Source organism: Hyposmocoma kahamanoa, unplaced genomic scaffold, assembly GCF_003589595.1.
Source record: "Hyposmocoma kahamanoa isolate Upper Pololo Valley unplaced genomic scaffold, ASM358959v1 78, whole genome shotgun sequence".
In the NCBI taxonomy this organism is placed as follows: domain Eukaryota; kingdom Metazoa; phylum Arthropoda; class Insecta; order Lepidoptera; family Cosmopterigidae; genus Hyposmocoma; species Hyposmocoma kahamanoa.
In genome coordinates, this window is record NW_020653945.1 from 21,868,146 (window position 1) to 21,889,350 (window position 21,205).

General features: G+C 35.2%; 1 protein-coding gene and 2 non-coding genes across 3 annotated transcripts in view; 1 reads left to right on the forward strand and 2 right to left on the reverse strand.

Moving 5' to 3' along the window:
• LOC113232860 overlaps window positions 1–20,832 on the forward strand; it is a 50,601-nt gene extending 29,769 nt beyond the window's left edge. The window contains exons 2-8 of the mRNA XM_026467717.1: window positions 12,143–12,251; window positions 13,166–13,453; window positions 13,734–13,952; window positions 16,071–16,298; window positions 18,747–18,830; window positions 18,909–18,994; window positions 20,610–20,832. Coding sequence (XP_026323502.1) covers window positions 12,150–12,251; window positions 13,166–13,453; window positions 13,734–13,952; window positions 16,071–16,298; window positions 18,747–18,830; window positions 18,909–18,994; window positions 20,610–20,748 — 1,146 coding nt within the window. The 5' untranslated portion in view covers window positions 12,143–12,149 and the 3' untranslated portion in view covers window positions 20,749–20,832. The remainder of the gene's footprint in view (window positions 1–12,142; window positions 12,252–13,165; window positions 13,454–13,733; window positions 13,953–16,070; window positions 16,299–18,746; window positions 18,831–18,908; window positions 18,995–20,609) is intronic.
• Trnas-aga lies at window positions 12,456–12,537 on the reverse strand. The gene has a single exon. It is a non-coding gene; the product is annotated as a tRNA-Ser (tRNA).
• Trnat-cgu lies at window positions 13,522–13,593 on the reverse strand. The gene has a single exon. It is a non-coding gene; the product is annotated as a tRNA-Thr (tRNA).
• Window positions 20,833–21,205: the final 373 nt, after the last annotated feature.

Sequence of the window (21,205 nt, forward strand, 5' to 3'; positions counted from 1 at the left end):
TTTTTAGTCGTAGCGCCATCTATGAGAAATCTATTACAGATTTATCACCCAGTTAGTACCTTTACAGCTACCAGTCCTGGCGAGAGATGTCGCTATTCACTGTATTAATTAAATTTTTATTGAATTGATATTCAATTATTTTTTGTGAAATTACTCCACTAGTTTGTTATAATTATTAATACAAAGATCGAACACTCAGAAAAAACACTCAGAAAAATTCCTTCGATCCGGTCGGATTCGAACCGACGTCTTCTTGCATACCGTGCCAGACGCTATACGCTAGAATTTTTCTATGTGCTTGCGTCGTGTCTTTGTACTTGGTCTTTTCAACGACTTTTTAGTCGTAGCGCCATCTATGAGAAATCTATTACAGATTTATCACCCAGTTAGTACCTTTACAGCTTAACTTAGCAACAAAAATTATTTTATTAACCGACTTCAAAAAGGAGGAGGTTCTCAATTCGACTGTATGTTTTTTTTGTTTTTTTTTTGTATGTATGTAACGCGGTAACTCCGGTATTTGTGAACCGATTTTCATGATTCTGTTTTTGGTGGAAAGGGGATACTTCCATAGTGGTCCCATTTCATTCTGAAGAAAATTATCCACCTCTAAGGGTGGCTGTTCACGCATGACGATTCATTTTTATAAATAGCACCTAAATTTTACTAAGGAGTAATTATTTTAATGGTTGATTTTGCTATTTCTCCAATTCAAGGCGTTTTTCTCTCCATATACTTTGAGTAGTGAGAACCGATTTTTATTATCTCGTGGCGAATTATATTAGATATTTCAATAAAACTTAGCAAATAGACGTAATTCCACGTACTTTTGAGGTCGGTATTTTTTAGTACTCTGTACTGAGATTATCATATTACTTTCATACAAAAATAAAAACATTGAAATATATCGCTCTAAATGGTGATAACTCTATGCGGATGGGGGAAGTTTATTTTTGGTAACTATGTTACGTAAAAACTCTTGGAACAAAAGTTATTGTTTATGATATTAGTAATATTTTTTTCATAATACCAAGTAACAGGACCAACAAGCTCAGAGCTTTAAATCGCAAAGATCTTAGGGGCACTGCCACTGCGTCCGTTACCCTGAGACATAAGTTGACAAGTCCCATGTGCCTGTAACTTCACCAGCACCCTTACCCTTCCAAATCGAAACGCAGTTACACTCATATTACTGCTCGGCAGGAGTATGATTCAAATTAATAAATAAAAACCAAACACAAAGACACGACAAAAAACACAGAAAAATTCTTAAGGTCCGCTGGTTCGTTCCGTGGTATAGCGTCTGGCATGGTATGCTAAAAGACGTCGGTTCGAATCCGGCCGGATCGAAGGAACTTTTTCTGAGTGTTCGATCTTTGTATCAATAATTATAACAAACTAGTGAAGTCATTTCACACAAAAAATAATTGAATATCAATTCAATAAAAAATTAATAAATAGAAATAAATAAATTATAAAGTCGTTGTGATTTTTTGTGTTAAGTTAATATAAAGAATGCGTGTTTTCAATTATTTTTTGTGGTGGTGGCGGTGGCGGAGGGCCTTTGGGAGGGAGTTTGGGACCTATGCTCTCACTCGACCTGTTCGTTATATTGTCTACAATGCTATGTGATCACACTATATTTTATTTACCTCGATGCACTAACTAATTACAGAAGTTCAGGCGTGAGAAAACTGCATGATATTGTTCTTGTAAACACGGCAAGTTCAGACCGTTTATTACGAACTAGAAGCCGTGGTAGCTTAATGAGTTAACCTACCGCCGCTCAAACAGAGGCCGTGGGTTCGATTCCGGGCTCTCTTTGAGTTTCTCGGAATTTACAAGCCAGTGTGGCAGACTATGACCTAAACTATCATTTGAGAGGAGACCCTTGACCAAGATGGGACGTATAAAATTGTGTTGATGAAGATGAAGTTCATAATAATACATATTTATCTACAATGATTACAATAATATACAAGTTTATCCTTAAATAACATCGTGTGTAAAAAGGTAAGAGTCTCAGCTTAAGCTGTTTTTTAGACCCCACCCTTTTAAAGAAACTCGCTACATTTGACATAAGAGTTACGTGACGTATCTCGCCCGGCTCCACAAAAACAAAACAGCCATTAATACCATTGACTTACAATTATATGGACGTCGGGTCCGCGCTAAAAAGTGTCCGCACTTGTAAGGCGCTAAAATCGTATACAGAGCGCCAAACTCCGCTTTAGTCTTCATTTGTTCTACTGACAGCGCGATACTGCGATGACATTACAATTTAAATTTCGAATAGGTTGACTTGGGACATTTTTTTCGTGGTTTTTGTATTAGACCAGTCGTCCATTTATTTGTAAGTCAATGATTAATACTAAATAATTTACAAATGACATTTACGACTTGAACCTATAAACATTTTGGTACCCATGTCATTTAATATAACAACGTAGCAATTCAGAACAATCCGATTTGAAGTTTGGATAGGGATGAACAGTACACATAAGAAACACAAAATGAAAAATGTTACTTAAAACGACGCATAATATGGATAGATGAAGCTACATCCAATTACTAGCCGAACACTGCCTAGAAAGTAGCCAAAGTTTGCATTTTTTTTAAAGCCTGTGACGACGAAGTTATTACGAACTCGACTTGCACACTACAATGAGCTTTAAGGGCGAAAGTAGGTAATCTTAGTGTGTAATAATCTCTTTTAACTTTGAACCAGTGAATGAAGACACTTGACCTTCACTTTATTATTTATTATTCAAGTAAATATTGATTGGTGAAAGTCCAAGATCAACACAAACTGGTAATAGTCATCATTACGCAAGGTATATGGCAATGCTGTGTTAAGCCCACAGAGCGTATTACTTGCAGCAAGGCCGTGTAGTTCAATGACCTCACTGCTACTCCCTGATGTAGATCCGACGATAAAGGCGTAATTTGATGTGAATGCTAGTTACATATTACTTACAATAGGTTTTTTAATATGAGAAAACACGTACTCCCTTGGGAGTTTGCAATGTGCAGGTTTAATGGCATGAGATCTTTGCAAATAGAGATATGAGATACCGAAGCTTTACACTTGACGACTTCGGTGGTCCAATAGTTTGCACTGTGGGCACTGGATGAGGAGGTAACGGGTTCGATTTTCGATCCGATCAATTTGGGACATGAACTTTTCTAAATTGGTACTGGTATAGGTGTTTTGTGAAGCGCCTCAGAGTAATTTTTGTTTTTCTGGTAGTCATAGCACAGGGATTTCCCTGGTTTGAGATCAGGCAATTGGTGTGGTTGTCTGACACATTACGTATGGTGTACTGTATTGTGTGTTTTATATATGTATGTGTATTTAAGTGTGAAATACACAGAGAGCAGGTGCGGGTCGGGCGCGTGTCGAGTCGGGAGCACTGCGGGTCTAATTCCGTGTATTTATAAGGACAACACACGAAGCCCGTGGTGTGTTGTCATCCATTGTGCTCCCGACCCGACACGCGCCCGACCCGCAACCGCTCTCTGTGTGTTTTGTGTTTTAGTTCTACTTAAACGGACCTATAAAACCTACCTATAAAACCTATAAAACTCATACCACTACAAAAAATAATTAAAAACATGGTGTTTTTTACATTAACGTAACACAAAAAAATCACAAGAAAAAATATACATATAAATAGTGTAGTTTATATAGATCATTCCCCACATTCCACACCCCTACTGCCCCCCAAGGGTTCTTCAGCGCCCATGAGTGGCGGTAAACACCTCTTTGAGAAACCTCAATTGAACCAGTTTGCAAATAAGATAAACCGCTTTGTGATCAGTCCATCCGTTTGACAAATAGATACACAGACGAAGGTTTCAAACTTATAACTCCCCTCTTTTTTCGGTGGTTAAAATCATAAATCAATGCCCAATATATTTCTCCCTGTTTCGAATATAAAAACAAAAAACGCACAACTTTAAAAAACTGACCAAAAAATTTTTGGAATTACATCTATCTATGCGAAGTTTTTTTAAATCGGTTACCGGAAAGTGCGCGAAACTGGATACATCGCCCAATGTGCCACCCTTAGAGGTGAATATTGTCTTTAAATTTAAATGGGACCAATATAGAGGTACCTACCCTTTTTCTAACAAAAAAAGAATCATAAAAATCGGTTCACAAATGCCGCCGGAGTAAGCGCGTAACGTACATACAAATAAAATGTAGTCGAATTGAGAACCTACTCTTTTTTTAAGTCGGTTAATAAAAAGCACTCTGCCCGTATTTTCTTGGCTGTTGACGAACCAAAGCATCAATCTATTAAATGGGTAATACGTCTCCCTATATATTTAAACCGCCTCGAAGCAATGCGACGGAAGTTTAATATATCCACATAACTTTACTACATTAAGTAACCCTTACAGGTAATTGCACAGTTTGGCACGGACTTATTCCATAACAAGAGCTATAGCTAGCCGTAGGCAACTACGCTAACTCAATATAGATCAGATCACTTGTCATGGCTTCGACGAGTTTGGTACATTTCCCGTCATATAGGTTTCTTACTACTAGAGTAGGAAGAGTGTCAAACATGCCCGTTTATTCTTGGAAAAATAGTCTGACCTTCATTTTAAGGACTGCGACGTACTTATCTCGATTAGATTGAGGACAACTTTAAAAAAGACAGGTTTCCTTACGGTGTTTGTCTTTATCGTTAAGAATCTACAGTGCGCATTCTAATTTTGAATATGTACGTTTTATATATGAGATGAAAGTTTGTCTCTCTGATACTCTTTTTGATTCAAAACCCGTCAAAACCGGAACGCAATAATGCTCACATTATAGCTTGTGAGCAAAAATAGGTAAGGTTGCAGTACTTAGAAAAAAATAACACAAAAAACATGACACAAAAATCAGCGTAGCAAACATTTAAACAACAAGTTTTACTATATAACTTAATACTATACTGACATGCGTGCGGCAGTGGCATATGAAAAATGAACTTCAGCAAAAGCCACAGCTATGCTGTAACGCTGGTTTTCGATGTACCTCACAAGAGTGAATGACGGACGTAGGCGTCGCGAACTGAAACAAAATAACCTAAGTAAATATCTATGTGTATGTGTATATCGTGTTAATGTAGTGTGTTCTCTAATATCGGATAACTTCTTACATTATCCTTGCAATACAGATAAGTTACAAGTATGTACAGTGTGAAAGCAAATAGCTATTAATTTCCATAATTATTAAATACAAACATGTACATATGTCGGAGTTAAGGCCGGAAAGGGAGACGTCAAAGGAACACCCGCAACGCGGATTTAATCAGGAATTACTTGATAATCGACTTATTAACTCTTCGTTATCAATTCGTTCACCCGGCGATAAAATAGTTACATCAACTGATTGCAATTAGTTGTTTTATGCACTTTTCACAGTTATTAGTCCAAAAGTATAAGAGACGGATGAGGTGAACACGGATTCTAAATATCACGCGGCAAGTTCAGAGAGAGCGAGGCGGTACGTCTTCACTGTCCAATTAACTTACAAAAAAGCCCCCTCTTTCAATTTGAACGATGAAAGTGACGTGACATTTGCAAACAAAGAAACCATGATCGAGGCTAGTAAAAATTATTCGTAGGTAGCCTAGTAAATCGTTTATATAATAAATTATGTTTGAAGTGATAGCTGGCTCCGACAAGTATGTTCCAAGATAAACAAGATTAAAACTAAGTCGTAAAAAGAATTGTACTTGATTTCAACACGTAACAAGTATTATTCTTATGCAGTTACCATTTTGAATAATGCTTGCTACTTCCTGCACGAACTTTTCCACATACTGCTACCAAAAAAAGAAAAAAATCATTTTCTGTACATTTGGAAACCCAAATTTCTAGTCTAGTCACGATCACGCACAAAATTAATAACCAGATAACACCTAGGTGAGAAATAACTGCAAACTTAAACGCTTGTAAATGAGTTATCAAGAATCGTTCACGAGAGGTTGTTTACTGTCCGTAACCACCAATAAAGGTATGAGACGAGTACTCGGCAGCTATTATAACATCAGTCTACTGGATCATTCTTGAATGACCACTGTAATAAGAGTATAAGGTTGTTAAAAAATGTACATTGATGCATCAAATTATAGAACTACATATATTGGAGTTTATTGCATGATTATTAGTACAGAGGTCGAACACAACGAAAAATTCCTTCGATTTGTTTCATTATGGAGTAAGTTTAGTTGTTCAGTCTATAGAGGTGTAATTTCGCAAAAAAAATTAATATTATGGTAATAAATTTATAAAGCCACATCATTTTCGTCATTATGTAACGTAAAAAAATGTTAATGGCTGGGGGGCTACTCTCGATCTCCGTCCGACATCCGTCCGAAACAATTACTGTCAAATAAGTAATATTCGATAAAATTAAAAGACAAGTATCCAGTATGAAGCTTCATTCGCATCACGAGTCTTTTCATTTGGTCAAGTATTGTTTATTTGGCAGTAATTGTTTCGGACGGATGTCGGACGGAGATCGAGAGTAGACCCCCTGTTTCAAAGTTTTCACGATACCCATCAACTTGTTGTAAGAAATTGCTTCAACCTGAAATGGGGGTTGATTCCGCATAACAGTGAAAGAATATACATTGAAAATATACATATACATTGAAATATACATTGAATCAATCACTTTGGAAAAAATATATAGTTAATAAAGTTGAGAATATACACTGATTACTATACGGTGTGAAAACATGAATCTTAAAAATTTTTACGATAGAAAAGAGACACAAACTTAGCTCGAAATTTTACAAGAAAACCGCTGTACTTTACATATACCAATGTTTTTTTATATATCAACTGAACTAAATAGAACACGTATGGTATACGATATACTTTTTCACATGGCTATAACTTCGTTTGTAAAAAAAACAAATTCTGAAATAGAGCCAGTATCCCTGCGGCTGGAGCCAAGCAAAATGAACCGTATTAGTACGTGAAATATTTGAATGCAAGCTGAGGTAGTATAGGCTGTTAATCTAGATGCAATATAACACACGAATTGTAAATCGACAAGATTTTTACTTAATTTTGAACAAACGTAACGCCTGATTATTTTATCCGAGAATGGAATCTCGAGGCGTTTTGCGGCGTTAATTTTCGTACAAAACGCCTGATTGTCTTGTCTAGCGAGGAAAGAGGCCTGTCGCTTATCAATATTCCTTGTCCTAATAAAATACTGCTTACTTACGTGTAGTACATATGTTTTCTCCAATATCTCGGTTAAGAATCTCATGGATTAATTACAGTTTACCATGTGTAGATACTACTTTATATTATAACCAAATAGTACCACAGACGTACGCGGATTAATGATGCAACGGAAGTGTCATAACGGAAACAGAAACGTAAACAGATCTCAGAAGCAAATATTAACAGAAACGGAAGCGTAAATACTATAAAGATTCAACGAATTGGATTCAAATCATTTCAAACAGGGCTTGGTTTTTGGTTTCATTGAATTTTTTGGCCTTTGTCCAACAATGGGATAGAACAGGAGTATAAAAAAATTGCGCTTAAAACAGCACAAAACTCCTACAACCTACGCGCTTGATCCATTGCAATGTTATAAATTTCCGATAAAAGTTCCGTCATAAAAGTTGCGTTAGCAGAAACGGAAATAGATGTGAAAAAGTGTCCGGAAATTTCCCCAATTGCGGAAGCAGAGGCAGAGGTCTGTGACATCACTAACGTGGATATCTAGACTTAAGAATATGTAGGAAATCATGAAGTGCATGTTAAGGTTCCCACGAAATACAAATAACCCATGATTCTGCCCGTATTACCAAAATGGACAGTGCAATCGGAAATTGAAAAATGTTATCTCCAGTGAATCATCAAGGATTTTTTTAAGAAAGCCCAAGAAACTGAGACAAATTCACGAACTTTTATAAATTTCTCCTAGTCTGGATAGTACCACCAGAGTTGATATATTTACTAGTAGTCATAGTACAGGGAATCATCTAGTTTGGGACCAGGTAGTTGATGTGATCGTCTGGCGCATTTATTCATTTATTGACTTATTTAACTAAAAATTAATTATTCGTTTTTATGGTTATTGACAGCATAATCGACCCTATGGCGGATGTTAGTAATTTTATACTGCAATATAATAACATAACGTCGATTTTAATGCAACGGTATTTATTTAGGTTATAATAATCATTATTATTAATTATATAGCATAACGGTTCTACCATCGCTGATGAAAGAGAAAAGAATTAGACCGTTAATAACATAAAACGTTGCCCGATTGGCGTAACAACACTATTAATAGCCCCCTGCAAAGTTGATAGACTGTAGCATTTAAAGAATTACGTAATTGTTGTATTTGTAACTTAGAGCATCTAAGAATTGTAAGCAAGTACTGGTTGTGCCTCAAAAAAAATCAGTTTGCAGCACAGATTTGGGCCCCTTGGGGACCCAGGCTGTATGTCAGTTATATCATCCTTAAGGTACCTACTGTTTGAGATAAATGACACAATTATCAATAGGTAACGTATATCCAAAATGAAAACCTAGATTGTTTATTAATTTTTCAAATCTACGATAATTTAAGATTTAAAATGTCGAAATTTAAAAATTTCAATGAACAAAAAATATGTCTAAGTGCAGTTATCATTAAAGAGTAAGTCATCTATTATCTAGATTGAAACATAATTATTATAAGTAAAATAAATAAATAGTAACGCACACACTCAATATAGCCCCGCACTAGGGAAACCCTGTGTCGCGGGTGCCATGGACACACATACACAACCACAAATTTACAAATTCACGAGAGAAATAAATGTAGGCCATACAAAATATTACAAGTACACTACGTACACTCTCTATTAATTGTCAACTCGATAACTTCTCACAATATTTGCCCGGTTACGGTGAACGCAGACTGGATAGCGTCACACACTGCAACTTCTGTCATGTATCTATCAAAATTGCTATCTCTGTGCACTTATTCGAAATAAATCTTCTCTATTTAGAAATCATTAATTGCATTTGAACAGTCCAGGAAAAAAATGAATAAACCCACTGGAGGAGTATTTTAATTTGAAAAACTTGTAAATATTGGTGATAAAGACACGCACAAATATTACCTAAAGAAACTCAATGCTGACTTAAATATATGAAACGCTATGTACCATAGTCCAGTTTTAGAATATTAAATTATTTAATGATAATATTGTTTAATGATATTTCAGCTATGCATCGGTAGGGTAAGTCGAACACGTTAACTAATTGTAACTGTTTGTTTGTAAGAATTTTGTGCTCTATCGTTTGCTATTTAAAACAGATATTTGACCATTTCTCACATAGCCGCATTTTAGTTTATTGTAAAAATGTATACTAGAAAATAAAATAAATAAAAAAGTAATTACACTATAGTCCATTTGTTTAGGTACTTAATTAAATGTAAACAATCTTGAGATGTCTATTTTATGAAATATACATTTATAAAATTAGTTTTACTTACCTTCAAATACAAAATGCAAATATTTAGCTTAATATGAAATTACATGCCTATTTTTATACCTATTGATTTGTAAAGTATACGTTCAATAAAAAGATGTATCAAGATTGTTTACATTTAGATAAGTACCTAAACAAATAGACTATAGTCTCTCTAGAATACATTAGGCAATTTTTAGAGCGGTTACACACGACGACTTTTAGTAGCGAATGCAAACGCGCGACTGCATCGATACAAACGCGTGATTGCTTCGCTACATTTGTGATTCATAAGCGATTGCACTGATGCAATCGCGCGTTTGTATCGATGCAGTCGCGCGTTTGCATCGATGCAATCGCCTAAAAATCGCAAGTGTAGCCATGCAAGGGCGCGTTTCACGAACGCGCGTTTGCGTCGCTATTCTTGTAGCTCTTGCAAATCTGGTTACATCAAATGAGTAACATGCAATTTGAAAAAAAAAATGCGGACTACGATCGTACTTAGTACGATCGTGTGCCAGTGAAACATGAGATACGCAGCTAGTGAACAGTGGAACGTATAACATTTGGAATGTGTTAAACAGGAAAATGCCCAAATATCGCCTTAAATATATAATAGGTATCACGGAAAAGCTGTTACTATAATAGGTGTGTAGCGGGGTCGACGAGGAGGAGTGGCAGGATGACGAAAATAGACATAGATAAAGCAAGTACTATATAAGGACCTGACACACTACATAGCACAGACGTGAGATCGCAGTATATAGTGCCGATTTTTTATGATACTAAGTGACGGGACGAACAAGTCGTGCGCCTGTTGGTAAGCGACACGCCTGTCCATAACAGGTACAGTGTCACTCAGAGCTTTAAATCGTAAAGATCTGAGAGGCACTGCCACTGCGCCCGTCATCCTGAGACATAAGTTTAAAAGTCCCATGTATAGATACCAAAAAGTATCGATATTTTTTGGTATCGAGTACTTTTGCTTCCGATACCGATACTTGTGTACTCGATATTTTTCAGGTATTAGTACTTTTTGACAAGAATCGTGTCGTTTCAAATAATTTTTACTTAGGACACCTCATATCGTAACGCAAGCCACTTTGGGATTTTTTTAAATGGCAACCTTCATCACAAATGACTTGACTGCATAGCGTACACTATGCAGTCAAGCCTTTTTATAAGAATAAGAATGAAGGATTTGAATTAACATACCTGACAAACTTTATATTTATTTGAGTACCTCGCAATTGTTCCTTCTTCAGAATGTTTGTTCTCAAAAGCAGACAAAGCAATATCAAAAATGAGAAACAGACTGTTACCAAACAGATTTATGTTTTTAAGTGATTTTAAAGAGGAGGAGTGGGAAATTTAAGTAACACAAATTATGTGAAGTGAGGATTGACTGAATTGATCAATTTAATTCAAAGTCTTCTATTATGTGTTTCAATTAAAAATCATAAATGAAATAAAAAATTACATATTTTATTATTTATACTCATGTGTTTTATTCTGTATTTAAGTAGGGAAAATTTGCGATACTACTCATGAGTACATTATCGACACTTTTGATTCGATACTGTGTCCCTAGTCCCATGTGCCTGTAATTTCACCCTTCAAAACCGGAACGCAATAATGCTCACATTACTGCTTGGCGGCAGAAATAGGGTCCAGTGGCAGTACTTCCCTGGACGAACTCTTTCACAAGGAGCTCTACTGCTACTTACAGGTCAACGGTATTAGGACCGCAACGTCTCAAAAGCTTGATTGTCGTTCAGTGCCAGATACTGATGCTGATACATAGTATTGACATGAACAAAACGTGCCGTGTTTCAGTGTACAACTAATGCCATCTAGTGGTGCGAGATGGAACTAAATGAACATTATTAAAACAATTATAGTTGTTACCACAGACCAAACGTTGTTTTGTAGTTTAATTTAAATTTAAATTATTTCTATCCAAATAGCGTCGTATCAACACAAAACGATTGCAACGTCCTCTTAAACAATGGGCGCATATAGATAAAGATGTATATGCTAAGTCTATTTCTAATCAACAGTTAACTACTAAAATAGTACTAGTAAACATACAGACACCAACAGACTGTAATATTATTTAACAGCAGATTCGATTCGGTGGTATGGTAATTTTATCCGTGTTAATAAAGAAATACACACATACGCACGCGTACTGCCGGTCCCTGGTCAATGAGTGGCCACCTTTATGCTTAGTTTACTGCTATGCTAGCCCAAGGTGTTAACGGTTACGGCTAGTGTTAATGAACTGCGTACGCGCAAACGAATTTATTATGCACGATTACGGTGCGAAGGAAGTTAATGATCTTTTTCGTACGAATGGCGGATTTGAAAATGTTAAACAGGATGAGCTTGTTTTGAACATCAAAAACATTGTGCATTTAAAGTCACATTAGAATTTTGGAGAATCCAAGTTTTGTATTTGGTAGAAAAATATTTTTAAAAGTCGTACCTTTATTGAAAACTTCAGTAACTCAGTGCACGGTTAGCGCTATTATTTTATTATTATGTGTTGTGTAAGACTAAAACTAATGAAGATTGTGTACCTTCAGTTTATAATTAACCAATTCTGTCACGTACTAAAACGAGTCTATTTTTCGTTGTCCAGGTCCAAAATGATATCAACACAAGTGTTATTGACCTGTTTGCTCTGCGTGACAGCGCAGGCGCTCGCCAGCAGCGATGACAGGTTCATCAAGAAGTATGCTATGATGAAGGTAAGGATAGTAAAAAATATTATATAAAACAACAAAGAACAACAGGCAAATAAACGAATGCATAAAGAAAAAAAAAGAAATTACTTGTAACTTGAATTCGGCATATTCGAGTAAATTTAAATGACTTACCATTGACCACCTTTACGATAAATAAAAAGCACAAAAATATTCCCTAAAATAAAATAAAAAAATGTACATCAAGCACGCAGTCGGTAGGATTCGAACCTACGCTCCCAGAGGGAATCTGATTTCTAGTCAGACGCCTTAACCGCTCGGCCACGACTGCTTCTGTTCACATGGGCGAAAAAATCAAACACAATCAGATCTTCAGATATATGAATATTTAGAATAGAATAGAATAAGCTTTGTTGCACAGAAATTAATAAACAGTAGTTAAAGGTACAATTGGTGGCCTTATCGCTAGACAGCGATTACACAAGGCAGCTAAACGATGTACAAATTGAACCGAATACTTTCCTAAACAAACTTCACAAAAACGTACTACGTATATATTATAACACATACACATTGCTACATACCAAATATATAACTATACATATATACACATACAACATATAAAATATTCTTGTGATATGTATTATATATACACACATATATGTATACATTATTTTAATTTGAATGGTGAATACTTAACTTACTCTACTAAATTGAAATTACTAAGTGTTAAGTAATGTTTATTTAACAATTCCTTAAATTTGTCAAGTGATTGGGCACGCCTTATCGCTTCCGGCATTTAAATTTTTCGTTCTGAGTTTCAAGCCAGAAATTCAAAAAATTGTATCTAAATCCTGATCATTTTTGTGATTATCGTAATAATTGTTCCATATCTTCGATAACATTACAATCTCTATAATCTTGACAATAAGCAACAATCAAGATAATTTTATTTTCAGATTTATGAAAGTTGCTTTGGTCCGGAAGTTGTAAAACAAATCCGAAAAGAAATGAAAGACGCCTATGCAAAATGCTCAGCACCGCCGCCACCGCCACCTTTCGACGATTCTTCGAACTCGCTGCCCTCCATCTTGCTCGGCAAGCTGCCACCCGGTTTCTCCATAGACCCGAGCACGCAAACCATCACAAAACCAACAGATGGCGCTCTACACAATCAAGAAAATGAACTGCCGAATTCTCCACAGCAACCACATAAACCGCCTGTTTTAGCATTTAGGCCGCAAGGGGTAAATAAAAAATAAACAAAATATGTAATATAAAAAGAAAGTAAAAAGTTTACAGCAATTTGATCTAATGCCTCCTGTGAGGATTGAACTCACGACCCCTGGTTTACGAGACCAGTGCTCTACCACTGAGCTAAAGAGGCGATATGTACAATGATGAAATAACCAGTCAACTTACGCAGCATAACTTTTTATTGATTTCAGTCATTATATTATTTCACTATTCAAAAAAAATATATATTCTTTTATAATTCTAATACAATCATTAATATTTCTTATTCAGCCGTCCTTCCCGCATCAAGTTCAACCATCTATCCCCCCATACATGATGCCCAATCCGCAATTCCGCCCATTTAGCGCTGCCACTCCCTTCTATCAGTTCCCCTACAACGCGCCAGGGATGTTCTATCCTCAGCAATACAATCCTTATGGATACCAGCAGTACCAGCAGTACCAGCAAGGGATTTATCAACAGCCTTACTACGGAAATAACAGAATGGGGGTAAGTACAACAGTACCTACATCCCATAATACTACAAAATAAATTAGAGTATTACGTTCACTAGGAGCACAATTTAAATTAAAACTACAGTGACAATTTATTTAAAGATTTTTTTTCTACGTTTTTACCCATTTACCTACTTGTCTACCATACTTAATATACGAAGAGGTTGTAGATATAGGTACGTTTAATATTGTATAGGTATCATATTATATGTAGGTATATTTTTCTTGTTTTGGTGGAACACACGACACGCAGGAGCTTATGTAATTCATGTTATATTTGTGTCATCCATGACTTTAACAATGTGTCCACAAGTTACAATGAAAATAGAGGGAGAGTTTATGTGATGAAGGCGTGAATATGTCACAAGTACAAAGTTACTAGTTGCAGTTCACATCATCATCAACCCATTTATACGTCCAACGGGGTACAGCTCTCCTCCCAGACGAGGGTTTAGGCCATGGTCCGCCACGCTGGCCCTATGCGGGTTGGGGACTTCGCTCGTTTTCCGACAGTTTTTCCTTCTTCAAACCTGCACGGTTTCATCATAATGTTTTCCTTCGGCGAAAAGCTCATGGTAAATTACAAATGAAGTTTCGCACGTAAATTCCTAGAAACTCAGAGGTGCGGGCCCACTTGGAACCCACGGCCTCTGCTTGAGTGGCGATAGGCTACCACGGCTTTAATTCACATGAAATACTGTAATTACTTTTTCACCTCACGAGCTCGGAAAGGCTTTCTTTCTCATTAGAAATCTGCGCGCAAAAGCGTTTTTTGCACGCTAGCGTGGAAAACGTTTTTGAAATTCGCACTTGACATTGAACTGTGCACCTAACTTTTCTTTCGATAAAAAACAAAGATAACGACACGTCCAAATACGAGATGTGTCTTACATTACATATTTATGTAATATAAATCAGTTGGTATATTTTATACTTATTATTGTTTACATTAAATTGACAATGATAACTAATTGCGTTTATTAAATTATTGTAATTCGTCGAAGAAGTAAAATAATTTCAATAATCACTTAAAAAATAAAAGTACAAAAAACAAGAATAAAAATTGATGAGGTGTAAATTCAGAACGCATTCGAAGACAAACTTTTCTTTTCTTTAAAAAAGCTGATGTTTTATAGTTCTACTGTTTTTCCTTCATCGATCATGTTTTGCGTCTCGTGGCTTGAAACCCTCGCTACGCTAAGGAATCTATTTTTGAACCACTAGCTTCGCTTCTGGTTCAATCTTGGCTTCCTTCCCTTGCTCAGGTTTCAATACAAGCACTCGTGTCAAGCAACAACTTTACAGCCTTGCATAATAAATAACTACTAGTTCTATGCCATGATCTAGAGCCCTTATCACATTTGTTATCTCCTTGTAATCTGTTTTCCTATTATATTTCTACATATTATGTGAAATATGACAAATACCATAACTCAAACTCATCAAGTACCTAGACAGACAGTCCTATAATAAACTCGATCCAACATCGTTTCGATACAATGTTCCACAAATATAAATATCGTGCACATTATCTACTTTCTCCTAAGATACCACCACTTACCTAAACTAGGTAAATAAAGGATTTGTTATACGCAGAATGGGGACTACAGTGTCGGCACATAATGATGGCCATTTTGACAGATTACAATAGTGAGGTAAAAACTCAATTCAATATCGAAAAAAATATAATCAAATTTTTTACTAAATGTAAAAAACTACTATTGCAAGGGGTAGTTGATTAAAAAGTTTTAATAAAACGAAAATAAAAATGTTTACTTAATATATCGTCAATTCGAAACTACTTTGTTTTGCATTGAGCTTTGACGCGAGTTTGCCGGAGGTAGAAGTTGTGCTGGACAGCGATCCTATAAGTCACGATCGTATTAGAGTTAATTTTTTTAATTTCGAAAAACAAATGCCGAGCTGGGTCGTAAAATTATACATTCCGTAAATTTTACCGCACGTCACTATTGACAACAATGTACAGCAATTAGCTCCTTCGATATATCTATAATTTAGACGAAACTTGATTAGCGGACAAATGTCAAAATGGCCATCATAGCGTACCGGTACTATAATAAATAAATTTTCATTTCATTACTGATGTCCCCAGCGCGACTTAGATCTGCGCGATCGCCTCGACGTGATCTCGCGCGGCCCAGGCGCACCGGCGGCGAACCGCGTGCGCAACATCACCTGCGTCATGCAGGAGCTGGGCTACATCGACCACAACCTTGAGCCGAACTACGAACAAATCACTCAGAGAATCAGCAACTTGCCCGTCTCTAGTGAGCTGAAGGGTGACATTCAGGACGGGTTGCAATTTTGTCAGAAATTCTCGGTAAGCATTCTGGACATCATCCGTGAAAGATAAGATTTTCACATAATTTGTTTCACGTAAGTAGTTTGTATAATTTTTATGACTTTCATATCTCACTGTTAATGTAATAGTGTATTAACTCAAAAAATGTTATTTCTCAGAATCGACGAAAAACTAATTACTCGCTTTTCGTGAAAGATAATTAAAATGTATATGTGTATAGGTTATAGTTTATTACAGACAATTTCCTACTTGCCAAATATATTTTAAAATAAAAGAGAAAAATAATTTCTTACTTTACATAGTAGCAGAGTTAGAAATCCGAGAAATAATAAACAAATAACAAAAATTTCACACGAGGCGATCATTAAGTAAACCTCTTTTAATTAATAACATTTTATTACATTTTGTCAGCAGTAACATTTTCATTTGCCTTGCCATTCATCAATTTAATCAATTACCAACAGAAAACCATCCAGTAAAATTAATTAAGACGGTCGCAAGTTCATATATTGAGGTGCGTTTTCATTATTTAAGTTAATCGATAAGATATTGTATTACAAAAAGATGTCATATAATAAGCTCATTTTTTTTTATCATAACTGCTCATTAACTGCCTCCGTGGCCGAACGGTTACCATGCCGGACTGCCACGCAGAGGTCCCAGGTTCGATTCCCGGGCCGGGAGAAATGTTTGTATGGCCTACATTTATTTCTCTCGTGAGTTTGGGTGTAATTTGTGGTTGTCTATGTGTGTGTCCATGGCACCCGCGACACAGGGTTTCCCTAGTGCGGGGCTATGTTGAGTGTGTGCGTTATTTTACTGGAAGGACAATAATTTTAATATTTAAAGTCAATTAAAAAGTAAAGTTTGAAGCAAAATAAACGACCGAAACTGTCTTATTCTAGTATTTTTCTACTATATTAATATTACGACACTGTAATCAACAAATACTTGAACATCGTATAGTTATATTACAATCTCGACCCTTTTAACCACAGTAAGTTGATGTCGGTCTTTAACGAATCAGATATATAAATGGAAGTAGATGAATTTGCTACTCCGCGAACCCAGTGAAGGTTAAATCGTGCAGAATAGCTGCGCTTGTGTTTTTTCATGCAGTTAATTATCCCACCCTCACTTGTAGGATAAAGAACTGCATGAAAAAAAATTCAAAAAAAATATTGAATAAAATTGTTTTTTGGATTTTCAACACAAGCACAGCTATTTTGCACGATTTAACATTAACTGGGTTCGCGGAGTAACACATTCATTTACTTCCATTTTCATTAACATGGACTTCCGCAAAGTAACGTCTTAATCTATTAATTACGAATCATATATGTCAATAATATTGAATCAATTCAAAAATATCATTTTTTTAACAAAAATAAACATACCCATTCGATTACCTACCTGCGTATCAACTGCCTAGAATCACTAATGCACACGGTATGAGGACCACGAAGTACATACTGCCTGACATTCTAAACAAAATATATGTAGAGTTGCAAAAAGATGTCGCACTGCTATTACAATAGTGTTATAACTCAAAATGTGAAATGTGAAATTCAAGGTTATTATCATTAATGGACTTAAAATTTGATTCTCTGCACGTCAATAAAACCGTCGTTAGAATATTGTAAGAAACAATTTAAAGATATCTACTTAACTCAGAATGAGATAAACGTTTTGGGAGCATCTGAAAACAGTCCTTACATAAAAATATTTGAAACTTTTTTTTTTATTTTAAATATATTTGGCAAGTAGAAAATTGTTTAAATGTCTGCAATAAACTTTAAGCAGTATATAAATTAGTGAGTAAGAAGTTTTTCATCTATTCTGAATAAATACACTTATTGAGTTAGTCCACTATTGTATAAACAGTGCGACATGTTTAAGAATGTTAAGAAACGCAAACAAGTTTTAAAAAAGTACTTCCTACTTGGGTTGTATGTCGTACTCATAACAAAAGTGGCGAGTTCATTTGCGATGCATTCTGTTCTCGTATAAACCCTTTAAAGGGTTTTTGCAAGTAGTCTTACTATAAATTTTAATTGTTGAATAAATAAAAATAAATTGTAAGAACGAGTTTTGGATCGAACTACCATTCAAGGTTGAAAAAAAGTACTAAACCGAAAATACATCGACCGAAGTAAAATTGCCTAAGACTAATTACGACAATAGAATTATTGTTTATTTTAGTTATTTCAAAATACAATTTCTCTTAGTGAAAAAAAATCTCCATCTCACCTAATAAAAAGTGACTATGAGATCAACGACAGAGCATGCACACCTGATGCCTATTCCTTCTCACCTTGAACAGGCCTAAGTTATAGCGGTCAGGAAATAAGTTTGCAGGCAGAGAATTCCACTCCATAGCCGTTCGCCATATAACGAGACTTAGTCAATCTATTTGTAAATCAAATCGTTCTAGATACTTTCATTCATTTTATTGTATCTCACCAGCAATGTGTACCTGATGTCAAACGTGACGTGGCACCACTTTCCCAAGAGCTGATCAAGCCTATGTTCTTCTTCCGTTGCTACAAGGTAATCTTCGTCATAATGAACTCTATTATCTTAACCATTAGTACTTGCTAATTCTAAAATCCCTTATAATTCTTTCAGCACAAGAAACTGGAAGCATGCATCATGAAGGACATCCGCGAACGGTTCACCAGCGAAGATGAACTAGACACCGATGGTGATTTTAGGTCTGTAATTCATTAACGCGTCGTTATAGATTGTAATAGCAGTAGGTACCAGTGTCGCCAGGCCCATTGAGTCGAAAATTAAGTTTCGTTATCTGAAATGTTACATTTCGGCAACAAAAGTTACATTTTCGGTTTTAACAAAAAGTGTAAGTATGTACCTATTAAGTTATATATACGTTTAATAATATTATATATATGTAATAATATTTATATACGTTTTAATCCTATAAAGAAGTAGTTACGCTCAAAAAAGGCTTAAAAATTAATTGGCAGATTTCATATTATTCGCGCCATCGCTGAGCTACGTTATTATCTAATATGGGTGCGTTCGTAAACTATTTAGAATTTTATGTTAGGAATAAATAATGAGTTACCAAACTATTAGATCGTATAAGAATGTTTATTTATTAATTATTTACAAAAGGTACTCGAAAACGTCATGATCATTACATTTGTACAAATGCGGGTTCGAAGCGTGTAGTTTTTTGTTAAAGATGCAGATTTTCTTTCACTACCACAGCAATAATAACCGCACATCGGCACATTTTGCTGAACAAAATAAACACGAAAATATAAAATAGAATTAAACATAAGGTAAATTAAACTAACATCTTTTAACATCGACTTAGTACAGTCTTACTTAACATTTCTTAATAAAAATCTAGATTAGAATCTAGATTCTAAGATTAGAAGATTAAAAGAATCTAGATTAGAAAAGGCATATTTTTTAGATTTTGTGACAAAGCTGAAACGACTAGAAATTTAAAAATAGTAAGAATTTACCGTTGATTAAATCAAACTTTGGTAAATAAATAAAAAATTCAACTAAAGTTTATAAAACTTTCAACAAAAAATCAACCTCGATCCACTTGACAAGGAAATTAAAATAAATTAGTGAAAAAGATTACAATTTTTTATTTTCAAATTAGACATAAAATAAAAAAGTAAAATAACCGGCCGGACGTTTGGAAAAACACTGCATTATATTAAAGATTTTACTAGTGTTCCGCTAAATGTTAAGTGTATGTATATGTTTTAGACTAATAAACAATTGCTTTATAATTCCTGTAAAACAATTGTACTCCCAATTATATTATAATTAGATTGACGACATTTCAAACGAAAACTATATTAAGATAGTACAGTCGATGCCTTGAAATGTCTCATCCTCTAACCGTCTATTCGGTTCTGAGTAGATAACGTGAAAAAAGGTGTTCACTTTAACATGTGAGCTATAAAATTCATTTTCGTATAACTTCTTTATTGCATCATTAGTGAATGACGTTTTAAGAAACTTTTAAGCCAATTTGATCTTTAATTACGTTACATAAATCGATGCCTTACTTTCTCAAACTCTCAACTCGAAGGCTCTCAGAACCAAAAGGTCGGCTTGGGGATCCGATCTATATCTATATGTATCGAGGATATTGACTGTACCTATTAACAATTATCCAATGACAAAAATTCCATCTTTCCATGGCCCTATTCACAATTATATATAACTAAGACTACCCCATCGAGTATATAATAAATATCAACTAGCTAGTATAAGACCGATAAATAACAGACTTGGTCATTGTATACTTCCTCTTATTGTCCTCACGTTTTCCAGCAGATCCCTGGGCAGAGCTGCTCGTTCCATCCGGGACGATACCCTGAACGACCCTCGCTTCGACGCTCTCGACGAGATGGCGGTATATCTGTATGATTACCTCAGCGGAGGAAATGGATTCGACTTTGACCTGTACATGTGAAAAGGTTGCGAGGTTGGAGAAATCAGCGTTCTAAGATCCGATTAAATACAGTGAAGAGAAGAAAAACGAAAAAACCTCGATGTGTCAAGAGATTTAGAGCAAGAATTTATTCGTGAAATTTGCGTTTACAGCATTAACTAAATATGTCAGAAAGAAAGATTGATCTGAATATTTCTTCTTCTTTATATCAAGGAACGCTGAACTTGTGTTTATAATAAGTTTAATTGAAGAAAATACGTTTAAAACAAATGGCTAGCGCCCAAAACTTGCCCATATTTTTTTTTGTATTTTCGTATTAATTTACTTATTTTTCTATAGACTTGTATTATTTAAAATACTCAAAGGTATTTAAAAATTATAACGGCCATTTTTAACTGCATTTATACGTTATTATCACAATTTAGATTTTTAATTAAGCTAGGTAAGTTAGAGTAGTTTAGAATTATTTGTGTCTGGA